Source organism: Cherax quadricarinatus, chromosome 66 (genome assembly GCF_038502225.1).
Source record: "Cherax quadricarinatus isolate ZL_2023a chromosome 66, ASM3850222v1, whole genome shotgun sequence".
In the NCBI taxonomy this organism is placed as follows: Eukaryota; Metazoa; Arthropoda; class Malacostraca; order Decapoda; family Parastacidae; genus Cherax; species Cherax quadricarinatus.
This window is the reverse complement of record NC_091357.1, coordinates 10979056-10995860: the sequence shown is the minus strand read 5'-3', so window position 1 is coordinate 10995860 and position 16805 is coordinate 10979056. Positions and strand designations below refer to the sequence as shown.

Genomic DNA, 16805 nt, shown 5'->3' with positions numbered 1-16805 from the left:
CCTGGAGAAGAGCATTCCAGTCGGTGGTGGCGAGCTCAGAGCAAAGGGCTGGCCAATTACCTCTTTCCCATAGCCAGGTTGTGCGTGTGGACTCCTCACCTCGTTCTGTGGGATCTTAAGTGTGGTAAAAACAGCCTTGTGGTCAGACGATCCAACGTAGCCGAGGGGTTGACAAGTGACTATGCCTTCTGCCAGATCACTCACTACTGGGTCAAGGGAGGAGCCAGAGATATGAGTAGGGGAAATCAACAAAGTTTCTCATGTCAAACACTGCAAGAAGGTCATCAAAGTCCCTCTGTATAAGGTGCTGGTTGAGGTCACCAACAATTATAATATGTTGACAGTTGTGTTGTAGCAGAAGGGAGTCAATATTTTCCATTAGGAAGTTGATAGGGTCTGCATGTTGCCACTGAGGTCTGTACATTGCACATGCTAGTACAGAGGTACTAGTGTTTATACAGAGCTTGAAGAACATCATTTCAAGATGTGTAGGGGTGGCAACATCTATGTGCTGGGCATGAACACTTTTAGAGAAGCACACAGCAACACCACCTCCTTGCCCTTGCCTGTCTCTTCTCATCCATGAGGTGTAGCCAGCAATTCTTGCAAAATTTTCTGGAGTCCTGTCATCCAAAAATGTTTCAACAACAGCTATCATGTCTTTCTCTCTTTCTCTCTTTCTCTCTTTCTCTTTCTCTCTCTCTCTCTCTCTCTCTCTCTCTCTCTCTCTCTCTCTCTCTCTCTCTCTTTCTTTCTCTCTTTCTCTCTCTCCTCTCTCTCTCTCTTTCCTCTCTTTCTCTCTTTCTCTCTTTCTCTCTTTCTCTCTCTTTCTTCTCTCTTTCTCTCTTTCTCTCTCTCTCTTTCTCTCTTTCTCTCTTTCTCTCTTTCTCTCTTTCTCTTTCTCTCTCTCTTTCTCTCTTTCTCTCTTTCTTTCTCTCTCTCTTTCTCTCTTTCTTTCTCTCTTTCTCTTTCTCTCTCTCTCTCTCTCTCTCTCTCTCTCTCTCTCTCTCTCTTTCTCTCTTTCTCTTTCTTTTTTTTTTTTTTTTTTTTTTTTACACAGGGTTTTGACAAGGTTAAGGATCCCTAGCTTTATTGACAGCTATATTACAGGTTAAGGATTCCTAACTTTATTGGCAAGCTAAGAGCTGTTACCTACATCAGCTCATTCGAAAGCATTTTTATTGTTATGAGACATACAAGTACGGAACAGGATGAAGTTGGAGCCATCTGTGGGCCAGCATTTTCATTTGATCAACTGACTTTATCTCGTTGACATCATTATGCTGTACGAATGTGTTCCATACTCGAGTCATCCTGGGTATGTATGATCTCAGATGGAGTGATGTTCTGGAGAAGGGTACAGCCAGAGTGAAGTTGCTGCTTTCTGCCCGTCTTGTGGCATAAAAGCTTGTTTCACGCTGTCCTCGAAGTGGATCCAAGTGTGGTATTTTGACAATATTGGCCTTGTACATAACAGTAAGGCCACCCACATCCCTCCTATGTTGAAGGCTCTGCTGAAATGACAGATCTATCCAGGATGGGTCCAGGCGAGAGATGAGACGTCTTGCTCTGTTCTCTACTCTGTCAAGCAGTCGCAGATGAGAGGGGGGCAGGCAAACCAAGAAAGTGGAGCATACTCAAGGTGTGAGCGTACTTGTGCCTCGTACAGGATCTTGCAACCCCTACTGTCAAGCAGATGCGAGATACGGCGAAGTGCTGTAAGCTTCCTGGCTGCCTTGTTTGCAAGATTTACAACATGGTTCTTCATGGTTAGTTTGGAGTCAAATTTCACCCCAAGGATATCAACTTCTTCTCCAGGTGCCAACATCCTCCCATTCATCCTTACTACTGCACCAGCATTACCATCATGGTGCCTAGAGACGATCATCATTTGCGTTTTCTCAGGTGCAAATGTTACTTGCCATCTATTTCCCCAAGCTGATATAGCTCTCAGCTGGTGATTGATGTAGCTTAGAGCAGCTGGCATTTCTTCTCTTGGATAAGTGAATGTCAGTGTACAGTCGTCTGCATATGCATGTGATTCTGGGATGAGATGAAGAAGGTCGTTGAAGTAGACATTCCATAACAGTGGACCCAGCACGCTTCCTTGTGGAACGCTTGCCCCAATAGGATGCCTTGCTGATTCCGTTCCATTGAGGACTACACTTAGAGATCTACCATGAAGGTAATCACTGAGGAGACATAGCGTAGAGCCTGCAATTCCCAGTGCTTGAAGTTTTGCTAAGAGGCCCTGGTGCCACACCCGGTCGAAAGCACCAGCAATGTCCAGTGCTACCACACAGCTGACTTTGGATTCATCCAGTGACTGGTGCCACTTAGTGGAGAGGTTTAACAACAGATCAGCAGCAGAGTAACCTTTCCTGAAGCCATATTGACGATCAAAAAGTAGTGAGTGGTAGTCAAAAAAATCTGTCATTTGTCTTGAGATTATTGTCTCAAGGATCTTACCAGTGATTGACAGGAGTGACACTGGTCTGTAGTTGCTGATTTCTGCTCTGCTCTTCTTTTTGTGAACAGGGACTACATTTGCCTCTTTCCATAGAGAGGGCCATTTACACTGTACTAGGCAGTGCTGAAAGATGCGAGTTAGAGGTGCTGCTAGCTGGTCTGCACATCTTCTCAACAATCTTGGGCTCAACTTGTCTGGGCCCACAGCCTTTTCTTGGTCAAGTGATTTAAGAAGGAAATGCACCTCCTCCTGCCTTATTGTCACCACTGACAGTTTTGACACAGTTTGTGCAGCTAGCCAAGGAGGGTCCCTTGCTGGATCAGGAACTTGCATTTTGGTAGCAAAGTGTTCAGCAAAGAGGTCCGCCTTCTCTTGACTACTAGTAGAGGTGGTCCCATCCTGTCGATTTAGAGGTGGAATAAGTTCATCAGGCAGATAACCTTGTCTGTCCTTGACCAGGGACCACCAGGTTTTGGAGCCTACCCTACCTGATGCTAACTTTCTTTTAGTGTCCACCTCCCATTTAGCAATGGCCCACTTTTGAACATCACCCATATGCCTACAGGCTTGCATGTGCAAGTTCCTGTTATAGGTGGTAGGATGTCTCTTATACCTTCGCCTTGCTTTGTACTTAGCAGTAGCAGCCTCTCTACAACGAAAGCCAAACCAAGGCTGATCTGTAGGCTTTGTCACATATTGCCGGTGAGGAATGTGTTCTTGTTGCAGATTAAGGATGTGTCCAGTGAAGGCTTTCACTTGGTTGTCAACATCCCCCTGGAGAAGAGCATTCCAGTCGGTGGTGGCGAGCTCAGAGCAAAGGGCTGGCCAATTACCTCTTTCCCATAGCCAGATTGTGCGTGTGGACTCCTCACCTCGTTCTGTTGGGATCTTAAGTGTGGTAAAAACAGCCTTGTGGTCAGACGATCCAACATAGCCGAGGGGTTGACAAGTGACTATGCCTTCTGCCAGATCACTCACTACTGGGTCAAGGGAGGAGCCAGAGATATGAGTAGGGAAATCATCAAAGTTTCTCATGTCAAACACTGCAAGAAGGTCATCAAAGTCCCTCTGTATAAGGTGCTGGTTGAGGTCACCAACAATTATAATATGTTGACAGTTGTGTTGTAGCAGAAGGGAGTCTTTCTCTCTTTCTCTCTCTCTCTTTCTCTCATTCTCGTTCTCTCTCATTCTCTTTCTTTCATTCTCATTTATTCGTTTTATCTCGTTTACTCACCTCTAACCCTACATTAAGACTACAAATATTTTAAGGTAAGTAATGAGTGAACTGTATATGCATTTTATCGCTCTGGGATGCTTAAATGTTATAGAGTATTATGTGTGGCTGGGATGGCCTAGCTGGCTACCATACATACCACATTTGATTTCTTACTTGTCTCACCATAGGTTAAGACTACAAATATTTTAAGGTAAGTAATGAATGTACTATGTGTATTTTACTTTTTTATTGCTTTTTCATTCCTAGTTCTATTGCTAACTTATTATGTTAGTGTAAAATTGTTGTATTTGTATGCACTTGTAAGTTAAAAAAAAAAGGGGGGGGGGGTGTTCCACTTTATGGCAATTTCCACTTTACAACAGTAGCCTGGAACCTAACCTGCTGTATAAGTGGGGCCCTACTGTAATTAAATTTTCCATGCCTTGTATGTACTGAAAATACAAAAATGGAAAAAAATTCTGCTTAAATTTAGCTGATTACCAAACAGTGGTGGAAGATAAGCTACCAACCTTTATAATTATGAAAAAAATGTTCCCTTAACAAGCTTTTGTAGACTGTCCAGAATATTAAGTTAGGTTTGCAGTCTTTTACACAAACCTTTTACATTTATCCAGACTATTGCAAAGGGATTTTAAAAGCAATTTTAATTTTGAATATCATTTAGTATAAATCAGTGATATTAATTTCTAAGTCTGTCACTTTTAATTTTTTATCTTAAATTTTATGTACAACTTGTATAATTTATATTACTGCCTTGGTACTTATGACGAGATATCTTGTGGTGGCAAAATTAAGCAAGCTGCGCCTCTCGTTAATTTTCATCTGCTAAACCTCGTAAACCTTCATAAAACTTTTAAACAGACATCCACCAATGAGTAGCACATTGGTGGATGTCTGCTTAAAAGTTTTATGAAGTTTTCTTAGGTACATAATTATGAGTTTTCTAGGAATTGCAAAATTGGGTACCTTGAAAGAATGTTCAAAAATTTTACGTATTTGAATCTTTGAGGTTCCGCATGCAGCATCATGCTGTGACAATATAATAGGGAAGAAATTGATTTTTAAATAAAACTTCATTTTTTTTCCTTGCAGAGTATTTGTTGGCGGCATATCAGCCAGCACAACAGAGCAGGATTTGTTGGAGTTATTTTCACAATATGGGGCTGTCAAGGCCACGAAGATCATCAGTGACCGGGCAGGGGTATCTAAGGGCTATGGATTCGTCACTTTTGAAACAGAAGAGGAAGCTAGGAGACTTACACAAGAGGTAATGATGTAAATGTGTCAGTAAGTGGTCATTATAGGCCAGGTGTACTGTACTGCATATTCACATTTATAAAGTCAAGGTTTAAGATTATATATATATAAAATAGTTAAAGATGTCATACACTCTGGAAAATCATTCTTTGGAAGAAAGTGTTGTGTAAAGTGAAGAATGTATGGGGAAAGTTAAGATTGTGTGTTTTGATGCCCCCATAAATGTGAAACTGCTATTTTTTTTTTTTTTAACAAGTCGGTCGTCTCCCACCGAGGCAGGGTGACCCAAAAAGAAAGAAAATCCCAAAAGAGAAAATACTTTCATCATCATTCAACACTTTCACCTCACTCACACATAATCACTGTTTTTGCAGAGGTGCTCATAGTACAGCAGTTTAGAAGCATATACATATAAAGATACATAACATATCCCTCCAAACTGCCAATATCCCGAACCCCTACTTTAGAGTGCAGGCATTGTACTTCCCATTTCCAGGACTCAAGTCCGGCTATATAAAAATAACCGGTTTCCCTGAAATCCCTTCACTAAATATTACCCTGCTCACACTCCAACAGATCATCAGGGCCCAAATACCATTTGTCTCCATTCACTCCTATCGAACACGCTCACACACGCCTGCTGGAAGTCCAAGCCCCTTGCCCACAAAATCTCCCTTACCCCTTCCTTCCAACCTTTTTGAGGACGACCATTACCCCGCCTTCCTTCCCCTACAGATTCTCTCTAAATGACCAAACCACCTCAACAACCCCTCTTCAGCCCTCTGACTAATACTTTTATTAGCTCCACACCTCCTAATTTCCACAATCCAAATTTTCTGCATAATATTTACACCACACATTGCCCTTAGACAGGACATCTCCACTGCCTCCAACCGCCTCTTCGCTGCTGCATTCACAACCCAAGCTTCACACCCATATAAGAGTGTTGATACTACTATACTTTCATACATTCCCTTCTTTGCCTCCATAGATAACGTTTTTTGTCTCCACATATGCCTCAACGCACCACTCACCTTTCTTCCCTCATCAATTCTATGATTAACCTCATCCTTCATAAATCCGTCCGCTGACACGTCAACTCCCAAGTATCTGAAAACATTCACTTCTTCCATATTCCTCCTCCCCAGTTTGATATCCATTTTTTTTTCCCCCCCCAACAAGTTGGCTGTCTCCCCCCGAGGCAGGGTGACCCAAAAAGAAAGAAAATCCCCAAAAAGAAAATACTTTCATCATTCAACACTTTCACCTCACTCGCACATAATCACTGTTTTTGCAGAGGTGCTCAGAACACAACAGTTTAGAAGCATATACGTATAAAGGTACACATGTCCCTCCAAACTGCTAATATCTTTATCTAAATCATTTGATACCCTCATCACCTTAATCTTTTCTATGTTCACTTTCAACTTTCTACCTTTACACACACACATCCAAACTCGTCCACTAACCTTGGCAATTTTTCTTTAGAATCTCCCATAAGCACAGTATCATCAGCAAAAAGTAACTGTGTCAATTCTCATTTTGTATTTGATTCCCCATAATTTAATCCCACCCCTCTCCCGAACACCCTAGCATTTACTTCTTTTACAACCCCATCTATAGAAAATATATTAAACAACCATGGTGACATTACACATCCTTGTCTAAGACCTACTTTTACCAGGAAGTAGTCTCCCTCTTTTCTACACACCCTAACCTGAGCCTCGCTATCCTCATAAAAACTCTTTACAGCCTTTAGTAACTTACCACCTATTCCATATATACTTGCAACATCTGCCATATTGCTCCCCTGTCCACTCTATCATATGCCTTTTCTAAATCCATAAATGCAATAAAAACTTCCTTACCTTTATCTAAATACTGTTCACATATATGCTTCAATGTAAACACTTGATCTACACATCCCTACCCACTCTAAAACCTCCCTGTTCAATTGCAATCCTACATTCTGTCTTACCTCTAATTCTTTCAATTATAACCCTACTGTACACTTTTCCTGGTATACTTAGTAACCCTATTCCTCTATAGTTTTTAGTCTCTTTTGTCCCCCTTCCCTTTATATAAAGGGACTATACATGCTCTCTGCCAATCCCTAGGTACCTTCCCCTCTTTCATACATTTATTAAACAAAAATACCAACCCACTCCAACACTATATCCCCCCCTGCTTTTAACATTTCTGTCATGATCCCGTCAGTTCCAGCTGCTTTACCCCCTTTCATAATATATAATATAGTATAATACATAATATAATATTCTTAATATTGATTTTACCTTTCTTAGACTTTGCTTGTTGATATACCAGGTGTGGAGAAGGTTAATGCAGCCCTGGCGAGCTGAGTTGGATATACCAGGGTTTACCAAGTCATCCCTAGGTACATGTGTAAACATGATTGTATAAAGGTTTCACATATTAACCCTTTCAGGGTTTCGGCCGTACTAGTGCGGCTTACGCACCAGTGTCCATGACGTACTAGTACACCTAAATTCTAGTGCCCTCAGATCTAGTGAGAGAAAGCTGGTAGGCCTACATATGAAAGAATGGGTCTATGTGGTCAGTGTGCTCAGTATAAAAGAAATCCTGCAGCACACAGTGCGTAATGAGAAAAAAAAACTTTGACCGTTTTTTTGGATTAAAACAGCGACTTTGCACTGCATTTTTGTATGGTATTTATTGTTGTATTCTAGTTTTCCTGGTCTCATTGTATAAAATGGAAGACATATTACAGAAATTGAGATGATTTTGACTGGATTTACAATGAAAAGTACAGTGGACCCCTGCCTAACGATCAGCTCCCAACTCGACCAATTATTTAAGTGTATTTTTGTAAGTGCTTTTGTAGGTGTATTTTTGGGGTTCTGAAACGGGCTAATCTAATTCACAATATTTCTTGTGGGAACAAATTCGGTCTATAACGGCATCCAAACAGACTTCTGGATTGAAATAATATCGTTAGGCGGGGGTCCACTGTACCTTGAAATTGAGCTCTAAGTAGCAGAAATGTTTGAATTTTACCAAAGTTCAAAAGGAAACAAATCCTGCTATGCGTCCAATACACGTTAACTGGTGAGTCTAATATTCTTTCACAAGTGCGCTGATATTTTTTATACCATTTCTACACTACTGCAGTAGTCTGCATAACAGTAAATCTTCTATTTTTTTGTGAGAATAAAAATTCAAAGTGAAAAGCAAAAGAATGTAAGAGGGGCGTGGGGACGTGACTAATGAACAGAGGAAATGTTATTTTAGTGTCAGGAATGTTTTTCTTGTTTATTCTGGATCCTATTTGGAAATTGGCATCTTCTGAAATTTGTGAGAGATTGGCAAAATTGCTAAATTCTGACCACTGTATTGGATAGTTGAAATTGGTAAATGGGTGGTTTCTTGTACTCATTCGATAGAAAAAATGGAGTTCTAGCAAAATAGTTATGATTTTTGTCGACTAGTAGACTGGAATTGGCCGAAAATAAGGCTCAAAGTGGACAAAATTGCCAATGCGTAAACATTGTCGAGACCGCTAACTTCGCGAGAGCATAATTCTGTAAGTTTTCCATCAAATTTAATACTTTTGGTGTCGTTATGATTGGGAAAAGATTCTCTCTATTTTCATAAGAAAAAATAATTTTTTTTTTTTTTGAAATTTGGGGGACCCTGAGAACAAGTCTCGGAGAGGGCCTGTGGACCCTGAAAGGGTTAAATATAAAAGCTATTTTTCCTTACCAAATTGTAGCAAACACAGGAACACACCACACCTATAGCAGACCTGCATTTATATTTAATGATGGATACACCTGAGATAGTAATAGCAGGAGAGTGCAGAATGATTATAATAAAATATAGAAGACAGTGGTGTTGCTTTTTAAAGGGCTACAATTGCCTTAGTCATATGTGCCCTGCTCCCAGTGGTGTAAGGTTTTTCTTTTTTCTTTTTCTTTTTTCATTGTTTGCATTTGTCAAGAAATTTGTTGTAATTAGGTGTTGCAAATATTATATAAATGTTCATGTGTGTAATGGCATCTTCTCTTGACAGCGAATATTTTGAAATTCGTTATTGTAATATTTTTGTTGGCCATTTGTTAATTGTGTGAAAGTTTAAATTTATGAAGCTAGTAATTTTAGGAAATGTGCTTTTCATATATATTTTTTTCTACTCTCCAGGCTGATAACATAATGCTTAAAGACAGAAAATTAAATATTGCACCTGCGATCAAGAAACAAGTCAGTGATGTTGGATATATGAAGGTAAGCACACTTAACCCTTTCACTGTCTATTACGTAGATCTACCTTATTGACACTAGTGTCGCTGACGTAGATTTGCTTAAGTACAGTGCCCTCAGATATGCTGTGAGCATTACATTTTGGCCTCGACATGAGAGATTGAGTGTGTGGCGAGTGTGAACAGTATTAAAAAAAAAAATCCTGCCCCATGCAGTGTGTGAGAGGGAAAATCAAACCTCATCCCTGTGATTGGTTCAGAACAGCAACTTTGAGCTACAGTGGACCCCCGCATACCGATTTTAATCCGTGCAAGAGGGCTCATTGGTATGCGAAATAATCGGTATGCGAATAAATTTTCCCCATAAGAAATAATGGAAATCAAATTAATCCGTGCAAGACACCCAAAAGTATGAAAAAAAAATTTTTACCACGTGAAATATACATTTTCCTACACACAAAGAGAAGGATACGTGCACAATAGTAGAGTAGTACATGCACAGTATATATTGTGCATGTACTAGTCTACTAAATGAAGAATAAATGACACTTACCTTTATTGAAGATGCAGCAATGACTGATGAGACACTGTGTCCTGGGAGTGCCTTTTCCTCCTGAGTACTGTAGGTCCTGTTTGGTATTTTCTTCCAGAACATGCCTTATCACACTGTGTATGTCACTACGATTCTTAAATCTCTCAAACCAACCTTTGCTGGCATTAAATTCACCAATATGAGCACTAGTTCCAGGCATTTTTCCCTGTTCACCTGGGTGTTAGTCGACTGGTGTGGGTTGCATCCTGGGACACAAGATTAAGGACCCCAATGGAAATAAGTTAGACAGTCTTCGATGACACTGACTTTTTTGGGTTATCCTGGGTGGCAAATCCTCTGGGGTTAATTGTTTCTTGGTATTCTCAATAAGCCACACCAACAACAGTGCTACAGCAGCAGCAGCAGCTGACAGTGCTACAGCAGCAGCAGACGATGCTACAGCAGCAGCAGACGATGCTACAGCAGCAGCAGACGATGCTACAGCAGCAGCAGTAGCAGACGATGCTACAGCAGCAGCAGCAGCAGACGATGCTACAGCAGCTGACAGTGCTACAGCAGCAGCAGACGATGCTACAGCAGCAGCAGATGATGCTACAGCAGCAGCAGACGATGCTACAGCAGCAGCAGACGATGCTACAGCAGCAGCAGCAGCAGCAGCAGACGATGCTACAGCAGCAGCAGCTGACAGTGCTACAGCAGCAGCAGACGATGCTACAGCAGCAGCAGACGATGCTACAGCAGCAGCAGCAGCAGACGATGCTACAGCAGCAGCAGCAGCTGACAGTGCAGCAGCAGCAGCTGTACCACCAATAGTAGCGATGGTTGATTGGGGTTTATTATACAACCTGGCCAGCTCGGAGACACGCACTCCACTTTCATACTTATCAATGATCTTTTTCTTCATCTCTATAGTAATTCTCACCCTTATTGCTGTAGGGTTGGCACTAGAAGCTTTCTTGGGGCCCATGGTCACTTATTTTCCAGATAAAATCACCAAAAACACTGTAATAATACGAAATGTTACGATTGTATGCTTGGATGCTACCGCGGAGGCTGGCTGGTAAACATTGCCACCGGCGGAACATGTGAGGCTGGCTAAGGCGCACATTGGACGCGTCTCGGACGAACAGCGGTGAGCGGGTTTTTAAGCGGTATGCGAGGCAAAATTTTTGCGATTAAAGCAAGCGGTATGCGGATTAATCGTTATGTGATGCCAACGGTATGCGGGGGTCCACTGTATTTTCTTGGATGGTATTTATGGGTTTATTGACTATTTCTTGGTATCATTTGATAGAATGGAAGACATGCTACTGAAATGAAGAGGGCTGGTCAGTTTCAGGACTGGAAGTACAGTGGACCCCCCGGTTAACGATATTTTTTCACTCCAAAAGTATGTTCAAGTGCCAGTAGTGACCGAATTTGTTCCCATAAGGAATATTGTGAAGTAGATTAGTCCATTTCAGACCCCCAAACATACACGTACAAACGCACTTACATAAATACACTTACATAATTGGTCGCATTCGGAGGTGATCGTTATGCGGGGGTCCACTGTACAGTGGACCCCCGCCTTACGAACGCATCGCGTTACGTTAAATCCACCATACGGAGCATTTGAACGCAAAAATTTTGCCTCGCCTCGCAAAAAACTTGCCTTACGTGATTCGTCTGGGACGCGTTCCACGTGTGGCCTCAGCTCCAGTGTTTACGAGCCAGCCAGTGTGGTCGCATTCACGCATACATTCAGTACATTTCACCTTATCCCAGTGTTTTTTGTGCTTGTAACTGCAAAATAAGTCACCATGGGCCCCAAGAAAGCTTCTAGTGCCAACCCTGTGGTAAAAATGGTGAGAATTAGTATGGAAATTAAGAAAAATTTTGAAGGGTTTGGGGCTAACCCTGAGAAGCCTCTGCCAGTTGTTGAATCCATTGTGCCTACTTCAAAGATTAAGGAAATGTGTGCAGAGTGGGTTGAAGTGCAAACCTTTATGGATGAAAATAACCCTAACACAGCTATTGCAAGCCGTGCTGGTGACTATTACAATGACAATGTTGTGGCCCATTTTAGGCAAATCTTAAAAGGAATGGGAGGTACAGAGCTCTATGGACAGATTTGTTGTGCGACAGAGGTCCAGTGACTCTCAAACTGGTCCTAGTGGCATTAAAAGAAGGGAAGTAACCCTGGAAAAGGACTTGCTACCTCAAGTCCTAATGGAAGGGGATTCCCCTTCTAAACAGTAACTTCCACACACTCCCTCCCATCCCATCAATCATCACCAGATCTTCAATAAAGGTAAGTGTCATGTATTCTATTTTTAGTAGAGTAGTAATTGTGCATGTCTTTTTCAGTTTGTGTGTATTAAAATTAATATTTTGTGTGGTGAATTTTTTTTTTTTTTTTCATACTTTGGGGTATCTTGCACAGATTAATTTGATTTTCATTATTTCTTATGGGGAAAACTAATTCGCCTTACGATAATTTCGGCTTACTATGAGCTCTCAGGAACTGATTAATATCGTCCAGTGTATTTTGAAAAAGGGCTCAAAATAGGGAAAATATTAGATTTTTAATGATTTTCTCAAGGAAAGGTCAGGCCCTCCTACCCTCTGCTGCCCCTGGCCTGTTTTATAGGTTATGAACACTTAAGCTTTTAATAATTTGTTAGTTATTACTGGAATCTTGTTATAAAGTGATGGGCAAAACTTAAATGTAGATCATATCAGTTTTGACTAAAGAAGTTGAATTGGCTAATGGCTTAAATCAACAAATATAAATTTGTTAACGCTACTGTATATTCTCAAGATTGACATGATTTTTTCTAGTGCTTGCTGTTCATTAAAATAAGAAATTGGGAAAAATCTGCTTAGAAGAATTATATCAACATTATCATTTACAATTGTGGTTGCATGTCACCAAGCACACTAGTAGTAGTTGTAGTAATTGTTGTTGTAGATGTGGTGGGGTGGTTGGTGGTAGTTCCAACAGTTCTTCTATTTATAATCAGGTTATATAAAAGATTGTGTTCAGTTTGTCAGTAAGATAGGTGTTTGAATATTTTACTGTTCATATTCTGTTTAGAGTATAAATAATTAAGTGGTAAATATTTGAAATGTTAATTACAGCATACTGTATGACTTATTTTTCAGACCTACTCCCCTCACTTAATAGAGAGCAGCAGTAATGTTATGGGTTCTGGTGGGACGGTGTTTTATAGTAATGGAACAACATATGCAACGTATGGGAACACAGTGCCTGTTTTGGCCCCAACAGAATACCATGCAACATTCCCTCAAGCTCCAGCAGCACCTACAACGCCTACAGCTTATCCATCTCTTGTGTATCCTCAGCCAGTGTATTACCCACACCAATACCAGTACCAGCCCACAGTATGTTACATTTATATTGTATCCATTTGTTCCATCCAGATATTTTAGCTAACTTAAATTTTACTTGTTAATATTTCTATTCAGTGTATAAGCAAATAATGATAATTGTGTTTAAGATGTCATTGAAATGCATTTAATCAGTGATAACTATAAAATGAACACTCTACCACTTTGCTTTCTAGATCTTGTTTTAATTGTGTATCTTTGCTACTGTTACTGCACTTTCTGCCTTTTTCCACCACTTTATATCACTTGAGTCTTTTTCCATTTGCTGCCTGTGTTTGGTCACTTGCCACAACTCTTCTCTGCCCCCCCCCCCCCTCCTTTTTTTGTGTGCATTAGTTGAACAAGTTTAATGATTTCTTTTTTGTATTTTTGCTTTGATACACCTACAGTTTCCTTTTTCTGTATCCCAGCTTCATGGTCAGTTTCCTTTTTCTGTATCCCAGCTTCATGGTCAGTTTCCTTTTTCTGTATCCCAGCTTCATGGTCAGTTTCCTTTTCCTGTATCCCAGCTTCATGGTCAGTTTCCTTTTCCTGTATCCCAGCTTCATGGTCAGTTTCCTTTTCCTGTATCCCAGCTTCATGGTCAGTTTCCTTTTCCTGTATCCCAGCTTCATGGTTTTGCTTTTGCTAGAGTTAAATTTTAGTAACCATGTATTAGGTTTATATTCTCATTTTGGCTTATTTGCAGATGAAGATATGCAGGAATTAATCCTGTTGCAAGGTGATGATTTATTATTATTATTATTATTATTATTATTATTTTTTTTTTTCGACAAGTCGGTCGTCTCCAACCGAGGCAGGGTGACCCAAAAAAGAAAGAAAATCCCCAAAAAGAAAATGCTTTCATCATCATTCAACACTTTCACCACACTCACACATTATCACTGCTTTTGCAGAGGTGCTCAGAATACAACAGTTTAGAAGCATATACGTATAAAGATACACAACATATCCCTCCAAACTGCCAATATCCCAAACCCCTCCTTTAAAGTGCAGGCATTGTACTTCCCATTTCCAGGACTCAAGTCCGACTATATGAAAATAACTGGTTTCTCTGAATCCCTTCACTAAATATTACCCTGCTCACACTCCAACAGATCGTCAGGTCCCAAGTATCATTCATCTCCATTCACTCCTATCTAACACGCTCATGCACGCTTGCTGGAAGTCCAAGCCCCTCGCCCACAAAACCTCCTTTACCCCCTCTTTCCAACCCTTTTGAGGACGACCCCTACCCCTCTTTCCTTCCCCTATAGATTTATATGCTTTCCATGTCATTCTACTTTGATCCATTCTCTCTAAATGACCAAACCACCTCAACAACCCCTCTTCTGCCCTCTGACTAATGCTTTTATTAACTCCACACCTTCTCCTAATTTCCACACTCCGAATTTTCTGCATAATATTTACACCACATATTGCCCTTAGACAGGACATCTCCACTGCCTCCAACCGTCTCCTCGCTGCTGCATTTACCACCCAAGCTTCACATCCATATAAGAGTGTTGGTACTACTATACTTTCATACATTCCCTTTGCCTCCATAGATAACGTTTTTTGACTCCACATATACCTCAACGCACCACTCACCTTTTTTCCCTCATCAATTCTATGATTAACCTCATCCTTCATAAATCCATCCGCCGTCACATCAACTCCCAAGTATCTGAAAACATTCACTTCTTCCATAGTACTCCTCCCCAATTTGATATCCAATTTTTCTTTATCTAAATCATTTGATACCCTCATCACCTTACTCTTTTCTATGTTCACTTTCAACTTTCTACCTTTACACACATTCTCAAACTCATCCACTAACCTTTGCAATTTTTCTTTAGAATCTCCCATAAGCACAGTATCATCAGCAAAAAGTAACTGTGTCAATTCCCATTTTGAATTTGATTCCCCATAATTTAATCCCACCCCTCTCCCGAACACCCTAGCATTTACTTCTTTTACAACCCCATCTATAAATATATTAAACAACCTTGGTGACATTACACATCCCTGTCTAAGACGTCCTTTTACCGGGAAGTATTCTCCCTCTCTTCTACACACCCTAACCTGAGCCTCACTATCCTCATAAAAGCTCTTTACAGCATTTAGTAACTTACCACCTATTCCATATACTTGCAACATCTGCCACATTGCTCCTCTATCCACTCTATCATATGCCTTTTCTAAATCCATAAATGCAATAAAAACTTCCCTACCTTTATCTAAATACTGTTCACATATATGCTTCAATGTAAACACTTGATCTACACATCCCCTACCCACTCTGAAGCCTCCTTGCTCATCCGCAATTCTACATTCTGTCTTACCTCTAATTCTTTCAATTATAACCCTACCGTATACTTTTCCTGGTATACTCATTAAACTTATTCCTCTATAATTTTTACAATCTCTTTTGTCCCCTTTCCCTTTATATAAAGGGACTATACATGCTCTCCGCCAATCCCTAGGTACCTTCCCCTCTTTCATACATTTATTAAACAAAAGTACCAACCACTCCAACACTATATCCCCCCCTGCTTTTAACATTTCTGTCATGATCCCATCAGTTCCAGCTGCTTTACCCCCTTTCATTCTACGTAATGCCTCACGTACCTCCACCACACTTATATTCTGCTCTTCTTCACTCCTAAAAGATGGTATACCTCCCTGGCCAGTGCATGAAATTACCGCCTCCCTTTCTTCCTCAGCATTTAAAAGTTCCTCAAAATATTCTCGCCATCTACCTAATACCTCCATCTCCCCATCTACTAACTCCCCTACTCTGTTTTTAATGGACAAATCCATACTTTCCCTAGGCTTTCTTAACTTGTTTAACTCCAAAAATTTTTCTTATTTTCATTAAAATTTCTTGACAGTGCCTCTCCCACTCTTTCATCTGCTTTTCTTTTGCACTCTCTCACCACTCTCTTCACCTTTCTTTTACTCTCCATATACTCTGCTCTTCTTATAACACTTCTGCTTTGTAAAAACCTCTCGTAAGCTACCTTTTCTCTTTTATCACACCCTTTACTTCATCATTCCACTAATCACTCCTCTTTCCTCCTGCCCCCACCCTCCTATAACCACAAACTTCTGCCCCACATTCTAATACTGCATTTTTAAAACTATTCCAACCCTCTTCAACCCCCCCACTACTCATCTTTGCACTAGCCCACCTTTCTGCCAATAGTCGCTTATATCTCGCCCGAACTTCCTCCTCCCTTAGTTTATACACTTTCACCTCCCTCTTACTTGTTGTTGCCACCTTCCTCTTTTCCCATCTACCTCTTACTCTAACTGTAGCTACAACTAAATAATGATCTGACATATCAGTTGCCCCTCTATAAACATGTACATCCTGGAGCCTACCCATCAACCTTTTATCCACCAATACATAATCTAACAAACTACTTTCATTACGTGCTACATCATACCTTGTATATTTATTTATCCTCTTTTTCATAAAATATGTATTACTTATTACCAAATTTCTTTCTACACATAGCTCAATTAAAGGCTCCCCATTTACATTTACCCCTGGCACCCCAAATTTACCTACTACTCCCTCCATAACATTTTTACCCCCTTTAGCATTGAAATCCCCAACCACCATTATTCTCACACTTGATTCAAAACTCCCCACGCATTCACTCAACATTT

The 16805-nt window shown here is 40.5% G+C and overlaps 1 protein-coding gene across 2 annotated transcripts in view; it reads left to right on the top strand.

The window, feature by feature from the left end:
* The window catches only part of LOC128704081 (mucin-2), a 71999-nt gene that overhangs the window by 22916 nt on the left and 32278 nt on the right, over nt 1–16805 (top strand). For both annotated transcript variants that reach the window (XM_070099066.1, XM_070099067.1), the window contains exons 3-5: nt 4800–4974; nt 9144–9227; nt 12903–13142. In XM_070099066.1, coding sequence (XP_069955167.1) covers nt 4800–4974; nt 9144–9227; nt 12903–13142 — 499 coding nt within the window. The remainder of the gene's footprint in view (nt 1–4799; nt 4975–9143; nt 9228–12902; nt 13143–16805) is intronic.